At 43.8% G+C, this 17,479-nt stretch overlaps 1 protein-coding gene across 1 annotated transcript; it reads right to left on the reverse strand.

The window, feature by feature from the left end:
- Positions 1-13,602: 13,602 nt before the first annotated feature.
- On the reverse strand, positions 13,603-17,468 carry LOC107310358 (cytochrome b-c1 complex subunit 7). The gene is made up of 4 exons (XM_015855911.2): positions 17,364-17,468; positions 16,304-16,375; positions 14,952-15,118; positions 13,603-13,835 (listed from the first exon to the last, which is right to left on the reverse strand). The coding sequence occupies exons 1-4, from the start codon at positions 17,380-17,382 to the stop codon at positions 13,758-13,760; spliced, it is 336 nt and encodes a 111-aa protein (XP_015711397.1). The 5' UTR covers positions 17,383-17,468; the 3' UTR covers positions 13,603-13,757.
- Between the last annotated feature and the right edge of the window lie 11 nt (positions 17,469-17,479).

Genomic DNA, 17,479 nt, shown 5'->3' on the forward strand with positions numbered 1-17,479 from the left:
GAGCTGTGCTGACCAGGCTGAGGGCAGAGTTTATGTAGATGTGACAGAAATATGTGAATTTTCAGAAGGGAAAAGAAAAAAGGATAAATAAAAAGGAAGGATAAAATTAATCGTTACTGTAGCCTTTTAGGACTTGGCTTTGTGCAAATCATTTCAAGCCACTGCCATTGCTAGGCAGGTCGGTGGGCCAAATCCGATGATAAATACAAACCTTAGAGATCGTTATTCCCTCTTTGGGCTTTAACTGATGAAAAGCTCTGTTCTGTTTGGCTGGGCTGCACTCCAAAGCCTGGTGACCACCCCGCTGCAGCAAAATGCTGAATTAGAGTATTCTCAGAAACCAAAAACATCGCTGGAGCTTTTACTGATAGGAAAAAGATAATGTCCACTGTGTGTCTTTCTCTGATCTTTTGTGTCCCGTTTTCTTCCAGGCTTGGAAACCCTCTGGCACTGTGGCCCCTCCGGCACAATGGGGCTTCATCCTGGCTCAGCATTAGTTAGGATACAACTCTCTGCTTTTTGAAAGCATCTGCCAAAACCTGGGTTGAGAGCAGAGTCTTCATGGGTGTTAACAGTGAGGGCTGGACTTTGGTTAAACTTATGTTTTACTTCCACAGGTTTTAATTTGGGGCATGAGCTGAGTGTAATTTCAGAGCCAACATTAACAATGAGCCAACATTAACTTGTAGGCTTAATGTTCAGCTCCACCTCGCTTCTGTTTTTACGTGGGAATGAGTATTTCAGGACAAAAAGAAACCCAAGTCCCTCCAACACATCCACCTCCACTGTAGTAGGTGAAACTTGCTTTCCACAAGAATTCCCAAGCACATTATGGCAAATTTCCCCAAACCTGCTGCAGCTGTGCTGGCTGCCGGCCAGTGAACTGAAGGCAGCGTGGAATTGAATATCAAGGTGCAATATACATAGCCCAGAGCTACCAGCACAAATGGCTCTGCCCGAGGTCTGGCGGCAGCTGTGGTCATGGCAGTAGAGAGCATGGGGACAGGGTGAGGCATCTGTAGCAGAGACAGGGACACTGCTGATGTGGGCAGTATGTTCCAGGACATCCTGTCCAGGGCTTGGCTGCACTTGGACTTGAGCACCCTCCAGCGTCAGGAATTGCTTAGGGCAATGAGAACGTATATCAAAAACTGTTTGTTTGCCTCTTACCCTGTGAGGAATGAAAAAACGTTGACCTGGAACAGGTCAGTGCTTGTGTCTGGGGAGCACAGGCAGCCTTCTCTCATGCCTTTGCTTCTTCTCTGTGATACCCAGCACCAGGCTGAGAGGCCATGGGCACCAGCTGGAGCTCTCTCTGAGCATCAGGCAGCACTGCTGTGTTGTACAGTGCTGCAGCACTGGTGTGGGCTGCCCAGAGGCTGTGGGGTCTCCTCCTTGGAGAGAAGGTGCCTGGCCCTGGGCCTGGGCCCCCTGCTCTGGGTGTTGCTGCTGGACCATGGGTGAGCCAGGGGGGTCCAGAGGGCCCTGTCAGTCTCAGTCTGCCTGGGATCCCAGGATTCTCCACCAAGGAAGGTTTCTGTGAACATTACTTCTCTGTAACAGCAACCCCTCTTGGCCTCAGCAAAACAATGTCTCAATTTTCTCTCTTCTCTACAAGGACTGCATGGAAACATTAATCCTTCCTTTACCTGTGAATGCTTTTTTACCTTGACATGGCAACAGTTCCACATCCCTCATCTTTCCCAGGGCTGTAGGTGCTGCTGCTCCCACTTGGCAGCTGCCTGAAGTGTTGGAGTTCAGTTTGGAGGGGGCTGTCAATGAGCCCAGGTGCCCACTAGTGAAGAAGGAACACCAACAAGAAACACTGAATTTTTAAGAGTTTCCAGATATCAGTCACAGGGAATCTCAATACCCAGACTTATTCCTTGAACAGTCTGGACAGCACTTCCCATAGCGGAGCCAAGGTAGATTGGGTTGGGGAGGACAAAGCAGGTGGTCGTGCAACACCTTGACCATAGCAGGACATTGAATCTGTCCCCTGTCACGTTCCTGTAAGGACAGCTGAGGAAATGCAGGCCAGATGAAGTCATTAGTCAGTGGGTGCACAAATGATCAAAAAACATGCTGAACTTATCACAGTTCACCATCGAACTGAAAATTCTTTTTTAATGGGGTCACCCAGGGTCTGTCCAGGGCCTGTTTCTATTTGATATTTTCATTGGTAACTCGGATAATGGAATAAAGTATGCTTATAAAATCTGCCCATCACACTAAGCCAGGAGGATTGTGAGCGTACTGGGGCCCAGGATTAAAATTCAAAATAGCAATGAAAAATCTGAGAGGTTTTCCAGAATCAACAAATGGAACTAAATAGAGACATGTGCAAAGAGCAAAGGGGTCAAAAGGGCTCCTATTGAAACGGAGATAACTGACCAGATGGCAGAGGAACCTGGGAGATGCTGTGGAGCCAGCGCAGATCAGAGACCACATGGCACCCCTGGGTGTGCTCAGGGGGGTGGGAAAGGTGAGAGATGGGGGTTCTGTCACGGAGGGGATGTTGCAGTTTGAGCACTGTGTCTAGCAAAGTGCACCAGCTTTAGAGAATGATGTAAACAATATAGAAAGTCTCAAGAGACCAACAGAGATGTTAAGGGTTTATAAAATCTGATCTGTGACAAGAGATTGAAAGAACTTGGGGTTGTTTGTCTAGAGAAGATGGGGAAGGCAGAAGGGAGTGGGATACTGGCCTTCAGAAATAACCATAAAGAGGAAGAGTTGCCTTGAGCTGCCTGACAGTGGGACAAAGTAGTTTTAATTGGAAGCAGGGGAGATGTAGGTTAGATACGAGGACAAACTTCTCAGCTACAATCAAAGATAAGCTCAGAAGCAGGTAGCCTATATGGGTTGGGGGAGCACAGCCATTATGCCTTTTTAAGAACAGATGAGGCAAAGATCTGTTGGCGATGGTCTGTGACAGCCCATCTCACACCAGGGATCAAACCACCTCATCCTATATTGATGGGATTGCTTTGTTTTCCCCACCGCTATTTTTTGGAGTTTTGCAGGAGCTGAGGGAGCTGTGCCTCTGCTTTTTGGGATGCAAGCAGATGTGGCAGGAGGAGACTGCAAACACCTCTCTGGGGCATGAGCAGCCCGAGCGCATGGTGCTGGTACTGCATGCACCTTTTCCACATCTTTGCCTTTGCTTGCAGAGCAAGCACTCATTTAACTTCCATCTGCCCTCGGGTTTCCTTGTTCAATGGGGTGCTTAAAACATTTCCCAAGGTACTTGTGGGCTGAGTTGAAGTTCTGCTCTGATGCCTCATTCCGGAACAGTACAAGCAGGTTTACTGCTTGGAGAGGCCCTCTGGAGCCAGCCAACTCCATGGTAGAATTATAGAATCATGGAATTATTTGTGTTGGAAGGGATAATTAAAGGTCATCTTGTCCAGCTCCCCTGCAGTGAACAGGGACACCTACAGCTAGGTCAGGTTGTTTAGGGACCCATCCAGCCTGACCCCAAATTTCTCCAGGGGTGGGGCACACACTTCCTCTCTGGTTAACCTGTTCCGATGTTTCACCACACATTTGTGAAAAAAAAATTATCCAATCTAAAGCTCCCTCTTTTAGTTTGAAACAATTTCCCCTTTCCCTATCACATTCTCTACTAAAGTGTCTGTCCCTATCTTTCTTATAGCCCCCCTTTAGATACTGAAAGGCTGCCTTCAGGTCTCCTGAGATTCTCTTCTCCATGCTGAACAGCCCCAGCTCTCTCATCCTATCCTCACAGGAGGTGTTCCATCCCTCAGACAGTTTTAGTGGCTCTCTTCTTGACACGCTCCAACAGGTCCATGTCTCTCCTGTAGTGAGGACTCTCCATCTGGACACAGAACTCCAGGTAAGGCTTCACCAGAACAGAGCAGAGGGGCAGGATCATCTCCCTCACCCTGCTGGCCACACTTCTTTTGATGCAGCCCAGGATATGGTTGGCTCTCTGGGCTGTGAGGGTAAGTTGCTGCTTCATGTCCAGCTCACCACCCTTCAGTAGCCCCATGTCCTTTTTGGCAGGGCTGTGCTCCATCCTTACATCCCCCAGCTTGTATTGATAATGGGTTGCTCCAACTCAGGAACCAGAAATTGCACTTGGATTTGTTGAACCTCATGAGATTCACCTTGGCCCACTGCTCAAGCCTCTCTGGGTCTGGGTGGCATCCCACCCCTCTGGTGTGTCAGCAGCACTATACAGCTTGATGTCATCCATAGACTTGCTGAAGGTGCACTTGGTCCCACTATTGATGTAAATGATGCAGATACTAAAGAGCATTGGTCCCGGTACTGACCACTAGGGAACACCACTCTTCACTCATCTCCACCCACACATGGAGCCACTGACCATCTGTGGACATGAGGTTACAAACTGAGTCAGTCTCCACAATGCTGTTCCTACATGAAGTGCCAAAAAATACCATACCTAAGCTTCAAATGGCAAAGGTAACCATACTACTTTGTACATCAGAACAACTGCTTACTGGGAACTCATTGTCTTTCTACTTCTCTGCTGTGAGACAGCCTGTGATAAAATGTGGTATGAAAAGCACATAGTTAAATAATAAGTGCAATCTGCTTGCTATTACAGATCCTGCTGAGTCATGAATCAGTACCTTTTCTCTACGACAGTCTTGGATTATTCAAGCATATAGGGCTGTGTTCTAGGAAACAGTAAAAATTGTCTCCTCAATGATAAATAATTGTTTCATCTTTAGAAGCACTTGTTATCACCTTCTCATATCGAGTATTTTTAGAACTAGCAAAGTATCTTCTTTTCAGCTCTCTGGAGACATCTGCTCTCCATATGACTGCCTTGCCGCTGCTCCCACAGCCTGTTTCTGAGAAGGAGACTCCTGATATGACAGACTGGAATTATTTCCAGCTCCTCGAACCGTACACTGGTTCCTGACTCATGTAATTGAGCTTAACATATTCTACACGACTCTGTATTTTTTAATCCCTCTCAACAAGGAATTTTGTGTCACATTGCTTCTGTTGTCAACAAGCTGCCCTTGGAGCACTGAGGCTGGTGTGGTGATGAGCCCACCTAGCTTACATCATCTCTTTGAGCCCTTCTGGTCCCCTGCCAAAGCCCATGGGATGTGACAAGGGGCCACCATCCCAATGGTGTGGCTGCTGGCCCAGCGCAGCCCCCATTAAAAGCCCCATTTCTGTGTCCCGTATCAGAAAATCAGGGCCACACCATGGCCACACAGTTGCTTTGGTGGTTTCCAAACCTTATTCTGTACAACAAAGTTTTGTTCTGCGATGATGGAGTGGGAACTGCTTTTTTTTTGTTGGTTTGGCAGTGGATGTTGGAGTACGGATCAAGAGCTAAAAGATAATCACTTGGGTTTGTGTGTTGTGTGCATATCTATAGTTACCTCTTATTCCCCGCTGCACCCTGACACGTGAGCGCACTGCCTGATCTCACACTATAAAACACATGCTCTGTTTGAATATGTTTCCTCATGTCTTATTGCAGGAGCTGTCAGTGTGAATCTTTATGGAAGTTGTTAGAGTAAAAAGAGACACAAAGCTTTGTCGAGTGATGCACTCAGCTCAACAGAATGACATTATGAATACCAGAGGGGAAAAGCCCCACAGATGATATTTTAAGAGCAATACCTTTATAACAACATAGTGGTCAGCGCTGAAGATTAATACCTTTCACTCTTGATGTTTGCATAGAATTATAGAATCATAGAATTACCCAGGCTGGAAAAGACCTTGAAGATCATCAAGTCCAACCAAACTATTAATATATCAAAATATATTTTAATATTGTTCTTGATTATAAATAAGAGAAGTCAATTATATTGGCACATATGTGCCACATACAAAATTCCTGGAGAAAAGCACTCTGGGTTCCACTGACAAAACTAGGGACAAAGTAAAACATCAAACCAGGGGGAAAAACACCAAGTTTCTGCTATATTTTTGGTTAGAGAGAAACTCCTCTGTCTTTTTATCTGCTAACTATGAGATATGAAATACAGATTGATTCTTGCTAATTAAAATAATGTGCACTTACTTGCTCCTTTGAGTTGGTTCAGAGGTCTGTGCTTTATGGCTATGCAAATAAACTCTACATATGAAGCAGCATATAGGGCGAATACAGTAAGCATGAAACTGCTTGGCATTTGCATAGGAGACAATTTCTGCAGCTAAACAATATTAAACACATTAGTAATTCATTGCATCATTAAGGACCTGAAGGACAGAGATATGTCAAGTTCAGTGTGCTGCTTTGTCTCAGTGCTTCCTACATCCTGGGTTAGAGCGGGACAATTCAACAGCATGTTCTCCAGCACTGAGCCACTGCCAACATTTTCTTAATGGGATTAAGTTGCGCCTTGTTACTGTAGAAAGACATATTTTAAGTGTGCTTGGCCGTTCATTTGGAGGATTCTTTTTAGGTCAACTGTTACCCTACATTTGTGAACAGCAAAGTCATTACTCACCAAAATTTTCACCTTGAATTTATCCAATTAATGATAGAAGTATTAATTGCCACTGACTGCCCAAGTAGATGCTGGGACCAAGTCATTCTTGGGCCATGATGCAGGTGGCAGTCACAGCTACAATAGCTCAAACATGCTGAAAACACTTCTGTTTGCTTCATCTTCAGCTAGGAACAACACCTGGGCAGAAGTGCCCAGCTCAAGAGTCAGTGAAGATTATGCTGGGGACTTTCAGTTTGGATATCAGGAAAAAATGTCTTTTTTGGGCATGGTGGGGTTAGGTTGGCAGCTGGAATAGATGATCTTAGAGGTATTTTCCAATCTTAATGATTCTACGATTCTATCATGGACACAAAGTCTTCCTGGAGGCTTGTGAGCCATCACAAAATGTCCCCTACAATATATTTTGAGAATGAAGGACTCTCTAGGAATATATCAAGAATGAGAATCCACATGTTTTGGTTCTTGCGATTGTTCAGTAGTGGAAGTGCTTCACTTGCTTAAACATGAATTTATTAAAGACTTAATTATGATCTTGTTTCACAGCTATATAATTCCGCTGCTATTAAGTTATCCCGAAGGACTTTTAAACACAATAAATGAATGCGGAAAAAAAAAATTAGGAGGATTGCCAAAATGTGGCTGGGGAGAGCATTCGTGCATTTGATTTTGATGTAGAAGGTGGAACACGCCTAATTCTCCTCTCTTGAAGGGTGGTTTCCAAACCAGGAGTGAGTATGTAACAGCTACACTGGTGAAAGGGATGGGAAAGTTAAGACAAAATCTTACCTCAAAGATGGAAGTTTTCTATCTTTGTAGTTATATTCAAAAAGTCTTTCCAGATCTGTGGACCGAGCACTAGCATTGCAACCTGTAATCAAGCAGGGTCACACAGATACTGCTTACAATGGGGCCAGGACAACATTAACAATCTCTGCATCCCTGACAATGGCTGCATCAATTCCAATGCAAAGGGCACTATTGGTAGAATTAGAACAAATTTATGGCAAAAATTAAAACATTTATATTTTAACATCTCCAGACTTTATTAGGTGTTCTTTATACAGTCATCTGGTATGTTTAAAGAGTGAGCAATCATATAAAAGGAAATATGGTCATAACTGATTGAAGTAATAAAACCCTGAAACTAAATAACATCTCATAACTCATTACACAGCATATATTAGATTTCATTACATCAGTATATGACTTAGTAGTAAATTCTCCTGTTGGTCATAAACCTCTAAAGTGTTGTCATCCTGAAAAATGAAATTAAAAAAAGGGAAGAAGACAATGCCAGGATGCTTTGGTGGTGATCGTACTGTTGTGGAACAGCCCCACCTGCTGTTGGGGTGAAGAAGCTTTCATGAGCCATGGGTGATGCTGGGGCGTTTGGCAAAGACCTGAAAGAACCTGGTCACCAAATGTGTTACTTGCAGAAACAGCACTGCTGGGTCCTCCTATCCTCCTCATTCTTGCTAAGGGGTACTTACCAACACTTGGCCAACCGAGTCCTAAGGGCTCCCCAGGACACTAGGGGAGAGGCCTTCTAAGGCCTGAGCACAGCCCATACAGCTGGCGCCTTGCCACAAGGCCTTCTGTGCCCATATCCCCCCCTCCACACCCCTTTAACAGCTTATAATTACACCAAGCAACCGGTCAGCAATCGTGCTGCCTGCAACATCTGGGAGATCTTAAGGCCGATCCCAGTCCAAGCGGCACTGATGTAATTGTTTTGCTGGGTGAAGGATGATAACTCTCCCCACGTGTGTTTATACTCCTTCAAAATAATCCAATGGTTTTTTTGAAGATCACTTATGTCAACACGTGCTTTATTGTGTCTTATGTGTTGTTGAAGTGCTGGGTGGAAGCAGCTGGGAGAGAAGTCCCCTTTCAAAGCATACCTTCTCTTGTTCTTCTCGAAACAGTTTGTTGGATCACTGTAAAGCAGAGAGGCTTTAACGGCTGTTGTGGAGGTGTCCAGGCACACAGCAGATCCGTGGGGTTATAGACATGGATTAAAAGCTAAGTATAAAAATGAATCAAAGAAATCCCCCAAAGCTCTAGGAGTGGAGAGGACTACTCCCCTCCTTTCCACAAAGTTCGCAACCAGTTAAGAATGAGGCTATGCAAAGCCAGGTGCTCCATACCCCAAACCTGTACTGAATCCAGCCCTAGGGAGCAGCCGCAGACTTTCAGGCTCTCCAGCAGGAGCTGCTGCTCCAGCAGAAGCTGTCCTCAGGGCATGGACAGCAGATGGGGCAGGTAACGATGCTCTCTGGATCAAGCCAGGTGAACCTGGGCTGCTACATATAGGCTTTAAACTACAGATAGGAAACATCTGTCATAATTGTATGACCAGCCCTATAATGGGAACAGCAGTCTTTCCTTAAGACAGCTGTACTTCTGAATGAAATATGCTTTGTTAGATTTTTCCACAGAATTTTTTATTCTTTATTTTGTAGGGGAAAAAAAAAAAGAAAATGAACAAAACCAAAAAGCCCACCCATCAATGCTGTCAGTGCAGACTCAGGTTCCGATTTTGCCCTTCTACAGCCTAAGTAGCCTTAGGCAGGGACAAGTGCCATAATAAAGCTCCAAAATGCTGATCTCACTCTCTGGTAACTCAGGTTCTGCAATGCACAGAGCAGAGCTGAGCCAAACCTCACCTGGCAGCAGAATGCACTTTGCTTTTTATCAGAACCACTTTCACACTCCCGCAACAGTCTCATTAGCCCTAATAGGCAAGCTCCAAACATCAGCGCAGCCCTGCCTTTGCACTGATGGAAAATTAAAGGAGTTTCCTTCCATATTCTTCAGTGTGAGAGCTCAGCTGAGAATCTTTCAGGATTTGGAGAAATTTTAGCTAATTGAGGTAAACCAAACATACCTAGCTGCTTTTATGACTCTTTCAGAACAGTATCTTTTTAAGCTAATACTCCACTGGGGAGCACAACTCGCAGACAAAAGCCCTCTGAAGTGCCTTGAAGAGATCTGAGCTCTGGGCTCTGAACTTTGCTGCTTATAAACAATCATTTCAATCTGCCAGGCCACAGCGGGAGTATGAGGCTTCATAAAGGGGCTTAGGTGTTGTAACACTGAACGCATCAGCATTTTGCTGGGTGTCTCGCTATCCAGCCTCCCCACGCAATCCAGAAGACTTAAGACACAAAGAACCAGATCTGCACAAGCCAGCAGGGAACCACTTTAGGAAACGCTGAAGAAAGCACAGCCCAGCTGTGCTGAAGTACCTCTTTCTGATCAGGTTTCAAACCCCAGATCCCTTCCCAAAGTAGGGACTGAAGCAGCACACGCTCATAAAACAGTAATGGCAATTATAACACTCACTTAGGCCTTGGAAGAGAAAGACCTAGGTCTCCTCTTACACTGCAGAGATGTGAATATCCACTCCCAGCCCCAGGCTGTGACTATTGGGATGTCCTCTGGAAGCCCTTCTGCTTTTCATGAGAAGAAGAAGATGGGGTTGGACCAGGGGAAATAGATACTTGGTTATGTCTGGGCACTTTGGCAACAGCACAAGGACAGCTTGGGCCCCTCTCCCAACTCAGTTCAATGAAAGGTATGTATTTTCAGAGAAGAAAAGACTGGAGCCTCAGTGAGCACCATGAACTATGGGGGCAGGGGGCAAAGCTAAAACACACGGGTGCCACCTTCTCTAGCAGCATTCAAAACTTTTCATGAAGGAATAGAGCCCATTGCCTGCCAGCATAAATTAGCTTTGAATCGCTAGTGAGTAGAAGGTATTGATGTGGTCTTCTCAAGGCTTGCTCTGAGAACACCCACACTGCCAGCTAAATAGAAGAGTATGTGATTTCTGGCATCCCAGGCTGTTTTTTGACCAGCCTCTCACCTGGTCCAGCACTGAGGTCTTGGACAAGCCAAGAACTGTTTGACACTGAAGCATTTACAAAACTACACCGGAGGAAACCTGCACCTCTGCATGACTTGCAGTAGAATTTGGGAAACTGAGCTTTGGGATCAGGCCTAGTTCTCCAAGGGCACATAGATCCTAACCCAAACTGTTTGTTTACCACAGATATAGTCGCCTAAGTACTTTCCAGATCTGTCCTTTGGGGACTTAGACTGGCTGGAAAAAAAGAGGCTAAGAAGTGAAGTCACTCAGGGCACCAAAGTCAGCTGCATACCCAGAGGGCCTCCCAGTTCCATCTCTGGCCTTCCCCCAGAGCACTGGTGGTGCAGGTTGCATTTGCCTTCTGTGGGTTGCACAGGCAGCCCTTCCCACAGCTGGAGCTCCAGACCATGAAAGCAAAGGTGCAACAGCATCGTGGTGAAATCCTAAAGATAATCTTTGACTTCTGCTGTCTAGAGAGAGAAAACGCTTCAAGTAGGAATGTGTTTACCATATTAATCCTAAAACAGTTCCATTATAATGACAAGCGTGATGTTTCATCAAAATTCTTATGAGATTTATATCTGCTGTAGCTCTCCTTTGGATGGGAGTTGGATGTAAAACAAGCATATGTTTCTTGTTACAGAGCTGCAAAAAAATATCCATTGTTTCTTGGTTGGCTGATTGAAAATTTAAAGAAATCAGTCTGCCATAACAAATGAGATCTCCACAAAGTGGAATCTTATATTTCACTGTGTATTTAATAAGGGAATTTAAATGATGTAAAGGTTCACTGAAAAACAATTAAAATAATTGAAGCTACAACCGTCATCAAATGGCAGGATTAACAACATTAAGGAAGATTCTCTTAATTTGATGTTTAGATGCGCCCAAAAATGTGAATTCAAACTGAGAAAAATATTCCTGTTTATGGAATCTGTACAGACCTTACATCCAGAAAGCTACATCAGTGAAGATCAAGGTTTCAAAGTCAAGTTTAGATGCTGCCAGTCAAGGTGCTGCTGCCTTTTATATTGTATGACTTAAAATTACAAGTTCTTTCATGGGAGAAGGGCACTACAGAGGGACCTGGATACACTGGACCGATGGGCCAAAGCAAACTGTATGAGTATCAGTAGGGCCAAGTATCACATCCTGCATTTTGGTCACAACAACCCCAGGCAACCCTACAGGCTTGGGGAGGTGTGGCTGGAAAGCTGCCTGATGGAAATGGGCCTTGGTGTGCTGATGGACAATCAGCTGAACATGAGCCCGCAGTGTGCCCAGGTGGCCAAGAAGCATCCTGGCTTGTATCAGGAATGGTGTGGTGAGCAGGACTAGGGAAGTCATCCTGCCCCTGTACTCGGCATTGGTGAGGCTTCACCTCGAGTACTGTGTTCAGTTTTGGGCAACTCAGTACAAAACAGACATTTAGGAGCTGCAGCAGGTCCAAAGAAGAGCAACAAGGCTTGTGAAGGGCTTAGAGAATATGGTCTACCTAGGAGAGACCAAAGGAACTGGGGCTGTTTAGTCTGGGGAAAAGGAGGCTGAGGGGAGACATGATTGCTCTCTTCCAATACCTGAAAGGTGCTTACAGTGAGAGCAGGGTTGGTCTCTTCTCACTGGTGACAGGATGAGGGGAAATGGCCTCAAGTTGCATTACATTTGTATTACATGGAGATTATTGATATTATAATCATGTCTTTAATCTTTACAATTTCATTCTTCCCCATCCCAGGCGTCTTTAATGAAGAAGTTAAGGATTCAAAAATAGGAATCACACTGGGGTACTTCAATACAATGCTGCTTTTACTTGACTCTGACTCTTAAAATGTTAAATACGAATGTTAAGAAGTCAGGGATTTTGGCTGTTATGTCAATTGGAGCATGGATGCTTTGCACTCTGTTCAAAGCTCAGCCTACTTTCAAATGCCTCGTGTCAACAAAACCCTTTTTTCCACCCCATTCTTTTAAAAAGCTTTTGAATCACGTTAACCTTAGATCAAAACTAGGATCAAACAGATACTAACTTATTAATAAAAGTTCCCAAAAATGCATCATCGAATGATGTATGTTTCAATGATCAGGTTTTAAGACAGGAGATGAAAGAAACCTCACATTCTTAATGTAATCTATTTGCAAAGTTTTTAAGGGACATTGGTGATACGGAGATTTTCACACCATTTTGTTTTTACCATGTCAGGTGTGAAATATTGGGATAAATATTTCACCCAGGAATGGCTGTGTCCATTATGGAGATTGTGTTGTGGAATCTCCTTCTCTGGAGATATCTGAGAACCATCTGAACACCTACCTCGTGTGTTCTGCTGTAGGGAATCTGCTACAGCAGAGGGGTTGGACTCAATGATACTTAGAGGTCCCTTCCAACCCCCACAGCCCTGTGATTCTGTGATTCTAGAGATGCAAGCAATGAAAGCATGAACATTAAGATTAGTTAGCATCATGAGCAGCAAAGCTAGAAGCCAGGATCCTGGATTAGAATGGATTTTTGCATTTGTCAGACATAACAAAAAAGACACTTTGTTACTATCACACAAGATTGCGTGTAATAACACAAAACAGGCATCAAATTAACACAGCCATTAAACTCAGGGCCTTCAGCCAGCAAGAGCTGGTATTTCCAGATACACCTGAATCATTCCTGTGTTTAAGCACAGCCTGAATTACACACATCTCTAATGTTAAGTCTGCTAGCACAACTGTTTAAAATATTTGATGCCACTTATTGTAAGCAATATCCTCTAGGCTAATAAAAAATAGAAATGGGAAGTTAATTATACTGCAGAAAGCACATTAGCATAGCACTTCTATCATTTATAAGAATATCATAAGCTGAAATGAGACAGATACTAAGATTTATATGAAAATCATCTTTTATGCTTTAGCATCACATACAGTATAAAAAGCTAGAGAAATATTCCTCGATTTTATGGTTAAGGAACCATTTCCATTTGTCACTACTGCAACACAACACAAGCACTGGCCCTGTATTCTCACCTCCGGGGAGAAGAGATGAAAGAAATAGCACCTCCTTTTTTAAGCTAACAACTTAACCAGCAATTCTGGGTGTTCCCTTCCTAACCCTCCAACTACAGGAAACAGCTGTACTATGAAAGGAGTAAGAATCAAGAAGCTGGAATAAAGTCTACATACCATTAAGCTAATGTGTAATGTATATGCTCATAGGAAAGATCTGAATGTTAGCTTGCTAACATTTTTAAAGAAGTCTTCCCAAGAGATTTTATACTTTGACATGTTTATTTTAGTTGGACGAACAGACTCAGTGAACAAGCTGAAACAAGTATTCCTTCAGCCTTACATGCTCTTCCCTGAAGACTCGAATAACCAAACTTTTAGAAAGATGTGGCTGTTTGCATGAAGTAGTTCAATAGTTATTTCTTGTTCCATGCTTCTCTTTCAAGTCGTTCACGAATTACTTCTTTTAGGTACGGTTCAAGATAAGGCTTATCCTGAAAAAAAGAAAAAAAACCACATTTCAATATGCTTGTATTTAAAAGGGAGGCCCAGAAATGACTCAAACCATTCCTGCAGATCACCTCTCTCTCATTCTTTCTCAGACCTGACTAAAAAGCAATCTATGGAGTGGAAGAGATTGGGGGTTAAAAAAGGAAAAAAGGGAAAAAAAGAATCACATTACTCATTCTGAAATGAGAGACTTAGTATCTGCCAAGTCTTGTCAGGTCTGCAAGACAAATTCCCTAATGTAACCACTTCTAATTCCTAATGCCTCAACAGCATTATCAAATAAAATGATGCTTTCAGCTTCAGAAATAACACGGAGTTGTTTTTGTTTTTTCTTGTTTTGCTTTTTTGACAGGTATCCAAATGAGCAAGATCCACTTTAATTTCATCAGGTCCGCGTAAAATAATATTTGCACGAAAGAAACTTATTTTCTACTTAAGCTTTAAAGAGCACTGCAAACAGATTCAATAGGACACCTGTGTTCAGTGTGACTGTGTTCAGTTGCTAATCAAACTGCTGTTCAATCAACACATGCAATCAAATAGTCAATGCAGCAAAATATGACCAATAACACAAGGAACAGCTTCTGCTTCTAGGAGGAAATTAAAGCTCTTGTGTTATCTTCCAGTCCAAAGTTTAGTGGCAAGATTCCTCTCTGCCCTATACTTGGAGAAAGATGAAATGGACAAACCTGTGAGTTCTCCACAGCAAAGAAACATTCTAGCTACAGCCAAAAAGGCAGATTTTGTTTGATTTGGTTGTCATACTACAAGTAAGACGCTTATTATAATAAAAAGGTTGCTTAAGGGTAATCTAAGCTGTGAGGTAAGGAAATATTTCATCTGAAGACAAGAGTTCTATAGTTTTGAGCTGTAGTTTAAGCTTTTGTCATCTTGAATAAAGCATCTGAATTTCCATTAAGATCCAGACTTTTAATCAGAATATCAACACAATGTTATTCAAAGGTATTTTATAGAACACACACTGATTTACTTATTTTAAATAACATGTAAGCATGCACCTCTTCATAGAGATTCCATGTCCCCAAACCTGATCACAGTCCTGGCATTAAGAGCTATTTGAGAACACTCAGCACACTCACCTCTTCATATTTTACCCACTGTTCTTTCGGAAGGATCCGATGTTTCAAGCTTAAATCAAGTGCTCTCTTTATGCGAAACATTCTTTCATTGTAAAGATCCTCTGGAAGTCTTTTCAGTGCTTCTTTTACATCTTCATCTTCATACAACGTATCATCTCGCATTAATCCTGTATCAAAAATATTTTCACAGTATCACTGAATAGATGCTCCTAAATAAGACTCAAGACCTAACAAAGATGTTCTTTAATTTGGGCATAACACTTCAAATGCAAAAATATAAGGAAAAAACCCAGACAAATCTATGAGAAACACTAATTCCTCATAGAGAATAGAACTGTGAATATTTACTTTCACGTATTTGCTTTTGCTCCTTTGCCTAAGAAAGAATATGGAAAATGGATGTTTGATTCTATGTGTTTCATCAGATATACAGATCTGAGCGTGGATTTCTGCTCTATTTTATATCCTTGCATTTCAGATGGCAGTCTATGTATGAGATTTAAAAGCTGAATCTATCACGATCAGTCACAGCACAGATGCTGAAACAAGCTCCGTAATAACAATGGACAAATTAAGTACGATACTATCAATTTCTTGTAATCTCCTTTACTTATAGGAACATCACTTTTACAGTTACTTGACCATAAATTAGGCTAGAGACTAAATCCTTTTTTGCAGATTGAACACTTTGCACAAATATCCCAGTTAGACTGACTGCTATTAGCATCAATCTCTTCATTTTTAGTGGTAGCATTTGGGAAGCTAATAAGGTTAGCAAATAGCAATGCATGCAATTGACTTTGTAGGAAAAAAAAGAATCAGTCTTTCAGAATTGTTTTCCAGAAGTGACTTCAACAGCTCCAGCCTGACTTTAACTGTTAAGAGGCATTTCACAGAAAAGGAAAGGAAATACAGAAATAAAGGAAGTCATTTTTTTCTAACTTATTTCCACAAATAAATGTAGCAGCTAATACTGATAAAACAACACATCAAAATGCTTACACTGACCGGTTACCAACCATAACCACAGAATCACAGAATGACCTGGGTTGGAAGGGACCGCAAGGATCATGTAGTTCCAACCCCCCTGCCTGGCAGGGCCACCAAACATACACATTTACTAGATCAGGTTGCCCAGGGCCCCGTCCAACCTGGCCTTGAACACCTCCAAGGACGGGGCATCCACAACCTCCCTGGGCAGCCTGTTCCAGGGCCTAACCACTCTCCTAGTGAAGAACTTCCCCCTAACATCCAACCTAAATCTTCCCTCTTTTAACTTAAAACCATTTCCCCATGTCCTGCTATGAGGATTGTTATATTTGAAAAGCTTTAAGGCCCAGTGAAGTACTTACCGTATTTGTTGAATCCAGCTGCATTATAGTACCACTTTCGAAGCCTGTCCATCAGGCGGCCACCTCCTGAAACTAAAAACAACTGTCATCAGTTGGAGAAAAGCATAAAATTCAGCATCCCACACCACTACAAAGGCATGCAAATATGTGTCAACCTCTTTCAGAAGCAGTAAGGCACCACTTGAACTTATAGCTCAAGCTCCACTACTCTTAACTGAGCTAAGAGCAGTGCTCTGCTATCAGGCTTTTCTAATCAGTTATCACACCTCATACTCCCAAGCTTTAGGACCTGAGAATCACAGAATCACACATAATTGTAGGGGTTGGAAGGGATCTCTGGAGATCATCAAGTCCAACCCCCCTGCCAAAGCAGGCTCCCTACATCATGTCACACAGGTAGACGTCCAGGTGGGTCTTGAATATCTCCAGAGAAGGAGACTCCACCATCTCCCTGGGCAGCCTGTTCCAGTGCTCCGTCACCCTCACTGTAAAGAAGTTATTGCGCACATTCGTGCAGAACTTCCTATGCTGTACTTTCAACCCATTACCCCTAGTCCTATCCCCACGCACTACTGAAAAGAGACCAGCCTCACCACTATGGCTCCCACACCTCAGGTATTTATAAACATGGATCAAGTCCCTTCTCAGCCTTCTTTTCTTAAGGCTACACAGACCCAGTTCCCTAAGTCTCTCCTCATAGGGGAAATGCTCCAGGCCCTCCCCTAGAAGAAGAAGAAACATCACTAAGGGACAGAGAGCAACGCCAGCACTCGGGCAGGACAAAGGAGCCCGAGGCCTTACAGAAAGCTCCTTCCTATCGCCTCCGAGCCCCTCAGCCCCACAGAGGCCCGAGCTGAAGGACAAGCTCAGGGAAGGTAGGGACAGAGGTCGCAAAGAGACGACACAAGCCAAGGACACACGGCGCCCAACGCGTCCCTAACACCCCACCCCGGCCTGCAGCCCCTCCACAGCCGCGGGAAGGACGACAGGACGAAGACAAGCCCGATGTGAAGAGCCCTGCGCCGCAGCCGCCCCCATCGCGAACCCCCCGTCTCCTCACCCGTTGCCCTCGCCGCCATCTTGACCTCGGCGCGGCGCACTGCCTGCTGGGGGACGCTGCGTCAATGGCGGCGCAGCGCTGGCGCATGCGCAGAAGGCGCGGCGTGAACGGGGCGG

Source organism: Coturnix japonica, chromosome 2 (genome assembly GCF_001577835.2).
Source record: "Coturnix japonica isolate 7356 chromosome 2, Coturnix japonica 2.1, whole genome shotgun sequence".
Taxonomy (NCBI): Eukaryota; Metazoa; Chordata; class Aves; order Galliformes; family Phasianidae; genus Coturnix; species Coturnix japonica.